Here is a 9372-nt window from a genome sequence, read left to right as displayed (position 1 = left end):
TGCTTTCCTGTATGTTAGTTTCTTTTCATTGGCTCCTATAAACAATCATGCAACTTTTCTATCAAGTAGAAAGCCTGTCCTGCTTTCTGTTTTGCAGCTACTGATTTCAGTGTGTGTCAGCATCTTGTTCAGTGTCCTGCAGTAATAGAGTTGACTTCCTTTAGTTCAAGGAATCTTATATAGATTTTTTAAACACCATAGTTGGAAAGTGAAATATGGTAACATTTCATTCATAAAGCTTTATTAGCATATCAGACATTACCTTGCAGTATATTAAAAAGCAGAGTTGTTCAGGCCATTGATGGCTGTCTTGGAAGCAGTGTTCCCTCTAAGCTGCATGACCACACAGTTTGCAACTGAGCTCCTTGGAGCTTGGCAACCCAAAACTTGGCAGTTCTATCACTGAACTTCACTTATTTACATATTCATTTATTTTCCAAAAAAAGTCCAATCATGTGTGGTGTTATGTTATATACATCAAATAATTACACAAATGAAATATGCATAAAACAAACTCAGTTGTTGAGTGTTGATGAACACCAAATTATTGTGGCATGTCACTTTTGACTTGCATGTTATAGGTTTGCCATCACTGACCTAGAAGGAGAACCCATGTTCTGTGTGCACATACCCTCTGCATGGGAGAAAGTTTAACAGTTATGCAGACATACCTATGTATAGTATTGAAGATGGTTCTGTTGACACACCAAATGTGGGAAAGTTCCATTCAAAACCGTGTCTGACAAAATTGTGTCAATGACATAGTGTCATTTGTGTACATGACAGTTTACAAATCATTTACAGATCACAAGTCTTAATTGGGTATGTGTGTGATGTACTTGCCTTGCTATCTGTAGAGACTTTGGCTACTCCTGATACACACAGGTAGATACACTTTGTTTAATGGCAGTTGGAATCCTTCCAGAAGGAAGGTGCTGGTTGGAATGTGCATTCAATCACCAACACTGCCAATGAGCACATGTTACATGCTTGGTGGATGAGTGGGGGCTACAGACAGTCCAGGAAAGTAAGTAAAACACTCTTGTTTACCTCTCCATCGGCTGTCTGGTCCCCTTGGACCTATGCCAGTTTTACTGGCATAAGTCTGAGGAGACTCCTGGGAGGACACACAAAAGGATCTTGGCTCACATCACCCCTTCTGCCACCACCATCTTTCTACTAGTGGCAATGGGGGTTCTGCAGGAAACTGGTGCCAGTGATATCCTCCACCTTAAGCGCTGCGTAGGACTAGGTGCTAGATCTGCATTTTTGATATTTCTGTTTTGCAGGGTGGAGAAGCAAGTACAATCTTTTCCATTCTAGTTCTTTCCATAATTGAAAGAGCTGCTTATTTTTCAAGCAAGAAGAAAATGAGGAATTAACCTCATTCCTCACTAGAGGAATAACCTTAAATGCTTGCAGTAGCACTTAGTTTGCATCTGCACCGGGAATTGTAATAGGCGAGCAACTGTGCAGTTTTGTATATGCTCCTGGACTTCTTGAAGGAGGGGCTGCTTCTTGAATGGTATCTGACGTCCAAGGTCAGTGCAAGTCATGCCTTCCGTAAGAACCATAAGAGGTTCCAGAACCAGAACCTTCCATAAGAGGAGCCCTGCTGGATCAGGCCATAGGCCCTTATAGTTCAGCTTCCTCCATCTCACAGTGGCCCACCAGATGCTCACACAAGACCACAGGAGACCTGCATCCTGGTGCCACTCCTTTGCATGTGGCATCAGACTAGCCTTCTTCAAAAACCAGAAGGCTGCACATCCCCATCACGGCTTGCAACCTGTGATGGACCTTTCCTCCAGAAATCTGTCCAATCCCCTTTTAAAAGCATCCAGGCCAGATGCCACCACCACACCCTGTGGCGAGGAGTTCCACAGATTAATTTCATCTCACAGTGGCCCACCAGGTGCCTCACACAAGAGACCAGCTTCCTGGTGCCCTCCCTGGCATCTGGCGTTCTGAGGTATTTCTCTCTGTGGCAAAGTAGGTTGGAGAAAATCCCTCTGAGGATCTCTCTCCTCCCCTCCCCACTGCTAGCACTGGGTCCTTTCAGAAGGGAGCAGCATGTCTACTTCCAGCTTTGGAACCCGCGAGAGCATGTTGGTAAATGTAGTTCGGTTCGTTTGTCATAAGGACTACGTTTCCCGAGATGCTTTGTGGCTGTCCAGGAGGGAGAATGCCTTGCCTGACTTGGATACACTGTAGTTCCCCCAGATGGATGAGGGTGAGCTCTGCTGCTGCATTGTTGCCATTCTCAAAGCAGGTCGAGGGAGGGATGTTCCTGTGCTGTGGGCACTATAGGTAGGAGGTTGTAAGGCTGCCCCTTACTAAAGGAATGCAAGAGCTATTAGTGTCCGCGGTAGGCTCTGGTTGCTATGATGGTAACTATGGGCACAAGACTAGCAGGTCTACTCAGAAGTAAGTCCTATTGTGTTCAATGGGACTTACTCCCAGGAAAGTGAGGTTAGGATGTCAGCCTAAGTTCTGTTGTCCAGAGCAAAAGGGGAGTGTGCAGAGACATAGCCTTAGCATGCCACTGATGAGATATGTTCACACACACTGTGTTACCAGGACTATATGCAAAGGGTTAAAGAAGACACATTGCCGGGCTGTTATGATTCCTAGAATCCTAAGAGAAATGGAATTCAGGCTAGACTTGAACCACTACCAATAGGATAAATTTGGCCACAGTGATGCACACACCTTAGTCACAAATTGTTTGGGCAGATTCTCCCACACATACACACACCAATCAGGATCAGGTACCCGCCTGATACTACTGATTTCCAAGTAAACAGTACAGGTGGGACCTCAGTATCTATTGATTTGGTATGCACTAATTTGACTCACCACTGATACTGGGTTTCACCTTTAAATGCCTAGTAACAAGGAAAAAAGCACCAAAATCCCTACCTTCTTGCTGTTACATAATTATAATTTCATTCCATTAGATTCCATTATTCACCCTATTTAGTGGCTAATGCAGTATAGTATCTATACCAGTGTATACTGGGGTGACAATAGCGGAATAAGACATCTGGAATTGGGTCTTTAAAGCTATTTTTCCACTTATTTGGTATCCACTGGTTTTTTTATCCACTGGAGGTTCCAGAACAGTACCCCAGTGGATAAACGAGGCACAACCTGTGAAAGCATTTTGATTCCATCACACTTTTTATTGATTTGCTTTTGCTAATTGTCATTTTGCTGTTTGCTTCCTATTTGCTTTCTTAATTGATTTATATGGGTTTAGGCTTGGGTTTTTACCACTTTGAGCTGCCTTGGTGATCGCTTGCTGGGACTGAAGTACACCATATAAATATTTTGATTACAATACCTTGCTTGCACACATTTGTAACATTGTCCAAGGTTTGTGGGAAAGGGGAGAGGGAATTGCTCACAACTGTTTACCAGGGTTACAGGAGCAGATAATTTTCATCATGATTGATCCATGGATCACTGACAACTTCCTGAAGTGTATGTATGCATGAGGGAGAAGCGGTGGCTACAGTGTATGAGCTAAGGGTTTTTAGGATGATCGTTGTTCATATCAGGGCAAAAATAAGTATTTTTATTTGCACTCAGTCTCTGACAAACAGGAGAGGGTATATCTATGATTATGGAGAGCTTCATAGGAGAAGCAAGCTAATTACTGAACACTTTACTCATAACACATAAGTAGCAGAGCAAATGGTTCGTGGTCTCTGCTGAGATCAACATTGCTGTGTTTCAGCTCTTATCTGCAAGTCTATAGTGTTGCTTCTGAATTAATGCTCTATAGCTGGCCTTCAATCAGCTATAAGAGGAATGTCTCCAACACATAGCTTCTTGCTGGGCTTAGTTCTCTATGTATGTATACTGTAATATTAGATATGCCACACTGAAATTGCTAAGAAGGAGACATTGACTGAAGTGTCATTAAATCGCAAAAGCTCTGGACAGTTGCTTCACAGTGGAACTCCATTTTACAATGGTAATCCGTTCCAGAGATACCATTGTGTTGTGAAATTGTTGTAATGTGAACACATTGTTTTTTGGTGATTTGTTCAAAGTCTTCAGAAACGGATGTTTCTGTCACAGAGCTAAGCTATTACCCTCTCTAAAAGATTATTTAAAAGGTCCCTCCTGGGCTCTTTAGGATCCTGATTATCAGTTTACACAATATGATTATAAAACACAATTTATAAGGCTCTAGTTTTCCCTTTGAACACACAGCCAAAATGTTAAAAACATTGCTGTTGGCTGAGTCCGAACCAAGCACTCATAGTCACATTGCTGAGTGGCCCATGAGGTCCTGTTTGTGGCAATTGTGAGCCCATCATAAAGTGAATAACATCGTCTAGTGAACTTTGTTTTGATAATGAACTACTTAGAGTCCATTGTAAAGTGATTTGATCATAGAGTGAACCCGCTGTAAAGTGGGCATCCACTGTATTGGAAACTTTTAACAATTGTGAATTTCTGCAGGAGCAGCTTGTCCTCTGTGAGATGACATCTGTGAGATGACAAGCTGCACCTGGTGAAATTCCCTCTCCTACACAATTGTTAAAAGTTCAGGATTCCTAAAGTTGAAAGTTTGCCCACCCTGATCTAGCCCATCAATACTCCTTCCTTTTCTTCCCCCATCGCTACCCACCACTGCACACTTTCTTCCTCTTGTGGAATAAAGTGAGTGCTGAGCTGGGTCACTGAGATCCCTGCTGAGAAACAAAGAGAGAAAGCAATTCTGCAGCTGTAACTGTCATAGACCAATAGTGAAAATTCTTAGTTATGTACAAAATGTATATATTATTTTCTTTAAGTGGCCTGCTTCAGCCCACCTTAGAGCAAGAGTGAGTGATGTGGCCATAGCAGCTGAATATTGGGGGATGTCTGCTTTTTGTTATTTAAGGGCTTCTGTCTGCATTAAGAAACATAATAGCTAGGTCTAGAGAATCCCTTGCTGGATATTGTGGCAGATTTCAGCTGTATCCCTATCTCAGGCTGCAATCCTATCCACACTTACCTGGGAGTAAGCCTCATTGACTATAATAGGACTTACTTATGAGTAGACATGCATAGGATTGGGCTCGCAGTCTCTTATTTAACCCATTTCTGCCCACAGGTGTACATATTTGATCCTTGTTGCATATATGCAACGTTGGGCAGAAATGGTTTAAATTACGTACTGTTTCATTCAGATAGTATTCATTATGGCTAGGTAGGTTGTGTGGTGCAGTGCCTAGAGTGTTGGGTTTGGCTGGGAAGACCAGATTCAAATTTGTTTGCAGTTGTGATGCTGGATGGCCTTGAGACAACTTCTTATGTCTCAGTTTGATCGAGTTCACAGAATTCTTCTGAGAGTACAATGGTGCTCTGAATGGCTAGCTGGCTTTATTTATTTATTTATTTATTTACTTACTTACTTACTTACTTACTTACTTACTTTCAGTATCTTTAATAAACAAACCTTGGTAATGAAGCTGAATTTGACATTTTTACTCACATTTTTAGGTGAAGTTGCAATAAGCAACAGCTGCATTTAACCATCTGAAATGACTGTGTAACTGTGAAGAATGTCTAAGTGCAGATATTGAATCGCAAGAAAAGCTAACACTTGGAAGCCATGATATGGTAAGAAGAGCCTGACTAGTCAACTGGTTTGACAGGGCCTTAGTCTCCATGAAGAAGGACCTGCTCTACTTACCTTCAAACCTCACTTCGCCAAAGTTGGGATTCTGTGCATGGGTCTTAAAAAACATGTGAATTCATAAGTTGCCATAGCTGGCAACCCAAGTTGGACAATTGAATTCCTAACATTAGTGAATTGTCCACGAAACAAATTTTAATCAATGTCACAAGTAACCAGGCTGTCTCCCTGCACACTCTGCTGTTCCCAGGGTACAGTCAGCCAACGAATCATCCATTTATATGTTCATATCAGATGAAATATGTGGGGAATGTATAGAGTGAATTATCATTCCCTTTGATTGCTACAATATCTGCTGATGTTGACATCACAGTAAGAGTTGCATGTTAGCACAACTATGTTTGCTTCTAGGTCTTGTTGCCCTCTCTAGTACTAATTCATACGCTGAATTCCAAAGAATGATTGAAACTGATGTAGTGATCCTTTAATCACAAATCAAATCCGGATAAGAATTTATTTTGTTAGTTGCTCACTGTGCTCATGTTTCTTGGGATGAATCTTTCTGCATTCAGACAATCTAGGCCAGAGGTTCTAAAACTTTTAGCAGCAGAACCCACTTTTTAGAATGAAAATCTGTTAGGACCCACCGGAAGTGATGTCATGACCAGAAGTGACATCATCAAGCAGGAACATTTTTAACAATCCTAGGCTGTAATCCTATTTACTATCATTGTTAAAAGCATATACATAGTAGCCTGTTAAAAGTACAGAGCTGTAACATTTCCCCAGATGCAGTCACATACCATGGTCTAATATATTCAGTCTATTATATTAAAAATATAATATATTGAAATGAATGGGGACGCACCTGAAATTGTCTTGCAACCCACCTAGTGGGTCCCAACTCACAGTTTGAGAAACACTGGTCTAAGCTATACAAACATACTTTCTGCTTTATTTTTGTACCAAAATGTCTGTCTTTTTTCCTTCTAGGCAGTGAGAAACAAGAAAGGACTGAAAGGTACATGTGCTTATGTTTTCAGATTCTTTGGTTTGTGACGGGGCAGATACTGTTTGTACTGATTCAGGGGAAGCAGCAGGTCTCCTGTAATTTGCGGCAGGAGCAGAGAAAGAGAAGCTGTGACCAGTGAAAACCTACCAAGAGCCAGGCTACCTTCCCTCTTCCTTCTTCAGTATGCATTTTGTCCCTCATTGGCCTTAATTCTTGGTTCAGCATTACATTTGTCCTTGGTGTGACTCATAGTTTCCATCTCAGTCAAGATTTGTAAACCCACTTCAAACCCTTGATAGAAGGTTTGGTAAAAGAGCAGCCTGCATTAGTTGGGAACTAGCATCATATCTACACAAGGATCTATGGTTAATCTGATTGGTCAGTATATGTCCCATCTCTGAAGTTTTATTGTATTCTGGAATGGAGAAGGCTGCAGCACATTGGTAGAGTATTTGCTTTCCATGCAGAAGGTCTTGTATCCAGACCCTAGCATCTCCAGTCAGAAAGACCTTAGCAGGTTTAAGAAAACAAAACAAAAACTTCTTAAAACCTTGGAGAGCTTCTGCCATCAGATGGATCTGGGATAGATGGAACAAGAGTCTGAATTACTGTAAGACAGCTTCATATATTCAAATGACAGTATTTGGTTGCAATTCTATCCACACCTTTCTGGGAGTAAACCCCATTGACTGTAATGGGGCTTACTTCTGAATAGACTTGCAAAGACTTGGGCTATGGTACTTGTTACAGTAAGTCCGTTGTCCATCTACCCTGGGCAGTTTTCTCAAGCTATAAACTCATTCTGTCTTATTCTAGGCTCCATTGATGATGTCCTCGGTGATCTCCTTGGTGATGATGGTAAATGAACATTGTTGTAGTAAACAGAGTTCTTAAATTAATTTTTGATTTTCACCAATGTAGAATTAGTGAACAGTGAGGAGAACTGGGGATTCGCTTCATTTCAAGGAGTAGAGATAATGGTTATTTTCACCATGCTGTCTTGCTCATGGATATCTCTCTAACCTGATGTGAGTTAAAAGGAGTTATGTTTGTGCATCGTATGCTCAGTCTCTAGTTTGTTTCTTAAGACTGCCAATCTAATGGAGGGCCGGCCATCCATGAAGACGACAATGCCATTTGCATTGGCAGCAGATGCTAGAGGCAGCAAAAATACACCCACTGCCTCCACCGAGTCCACCATGGACAGAATTGGCCTCCTCATTGGCCCATTCCTTCTCATGGCCTCTTTAAACAAAACAGGAAAAGTGGAGTGTGCTGGGATTGCTCTCTTCGTGCTCCACACCTCCTGCTTTGTTTAAACAGCCTGAAAGAAGTGAGATTTCAGAAAGAAATGAGATTTCTGTATTCCAGTCCTTGTTGCACAATTATCTTGCCTTGTTCTTTCCTCTGCTGGCTCTTTAAAAGAGCCCAGTGAAGGAAGGTGCAATGTGAGAAGGCAGGGGGCCAGACTGCTGCTTTCCAAGGACTAGAATGCAGTGAGCCTGCCCACTCACCCAGCTCCTTCATCCACAATCTTGAATCAAAACAGGAAATGTGGAGCATGCTCAGGTTGCTCCCATTATACTCCGCATTTCCGTTGTTTAAAGAGACTGGTGGAGGAAGGAGCAAGATCTCTCCATCCTTTGTGCAGGCTCTTTAAATGAAGCAGGAAATGCAAAGGGCACAGGGAGCAATCCCAGCATGTTCTAAATTTCCTGCTGTGATCCAAGAGCCTGCGTGGAGGAAAGAGCCAGGTAAGAAGTGTGAGGGTGGTGGAGGACAGCACCAGCAAAGCAGAGGCTGATGCTATTGGGCTTCCTAAGGCAGCTAAACCTGTTGTTAGAGTTTGCAATGGTATTAAGAATTGAAATGCAGCCATTGGAGCAAAGGAAGAATATACACTTCAAACAACTAAGTCTTCATCTCTCATTCCCAGATGACATTCCCCTTAAGTCTACCAAACCTGTTTCATTTGGTGACAGTGGAGGGAGACCTAGAGGGATCACCTCACAGATTAGCAGAAAGTAAGTAACAGAGTTATTCCTTGTTTCTCTAGTACTTTCAGTATACAAAGTGATGGTGCTATTGTGAGAGTATCTCTTGACAGCACTTGACAAGAGTCTGTGGTGTCGATGCACTCAGTGCACTCCACATTTCTTGTGGTTTAAGAGTAAGATCTCTCCTTCATCTGCACAGGCTCTTTAAATGAAGCAGGAAACGTTGAAGGCACTGGGAGCATTTGATGGCAACAGTTAATTTCTCTCCTAACTTGGCCTTCTCTTTTTGGGCTCTTCATAAGTCCTGTGAGCTGGCTATTTCTACTTTCTTCTGAAGTGAAATTTTGAAGTGAATTTGGGGGTTCCTTCATAGGGAGAACATCCTAGCAATTTTTGAAGGAGTCCAAAAGAGAAGGTCAGTAAATTATCTGAGGGAATTTTTTGATGCTTTTTGTAAATCCTTGTTCCTGAGCTTTCTCTTGGATTTCAGGGGCCTTCTGGATGATGACATCTACAGCAAAATGGCTCTTGAAGGAGAGGGAGATGCAGAGGTGAGAGGAATCCACATCGTCTTTGCGTGGTAATGAAGGTGGTTTCTAATGTTGCATTTTTCCAACACTGGGCTAATCAGCTGGAATACTGCAGCTCACTGCTGTGTCTGAAAACACTCCTGAGTCTGAAAAAGGAGTAATATACCTCTAGCTCAACTGGAACAAAATATGGGT

The 9372-nt window shown here is 42.0% G+C and overlaps 1 protein-coding gene across 7 annotated transcripts in view; it reads left to right on the top strand.

Moving 5' to 3' along the window:
• Nucleotides 1–2167: 2167 nt before the first annotated feature.
• FBF1 (Fas binding factor 1) overlaps nt 2168–9372 on the top strand; it is a 37283-nt gene continuing 30078 nt past the window's right edge. For 5 of the 7 annotated variants that reach the window (XM_066613784.1, XM_066613783.1, XM_066613780.1 and 2 more), the window contains exons 1-5: nt 2181–2233; nt 6632–6659; nt 7467–7508; nt 8587–8674; nt 9138–9198. In XM_066613784.1, coding sequence (XP_066469881.1) covers nt 2186–2233; nt 6632–6659; nt 7467–7508; nt 8587–8674; nt 9138–9198 — 267 coding nt within the window. In that variant the 5' untranslated portion in view covers nt 2181–2185. The other 2 variants (XM_066613781.1, XM_066613782.1) reach the window with 2 other exon arrangements.

This window comes from Tiliqua scincoides, chromosome 2 (genome assembly GCF_035046505.1).
Source record: "Tiliqua scincoides isolate rTilSci1 chromosome 2, rTilSci1.hap2, whole genome shotgun sequence".
Classification (NCBI taxonomy): Eukaryota; Metazoa; Chordata; class Lepidosauria; order Squamata; family Scincidae; genus Tiliqua; species Tiliqua scincoides.
The sequence above is the reverse complement of the archived record's forward strand: the minus strand, read 5'-3'. Positions and strand labels throughout refer to the sequence as shown.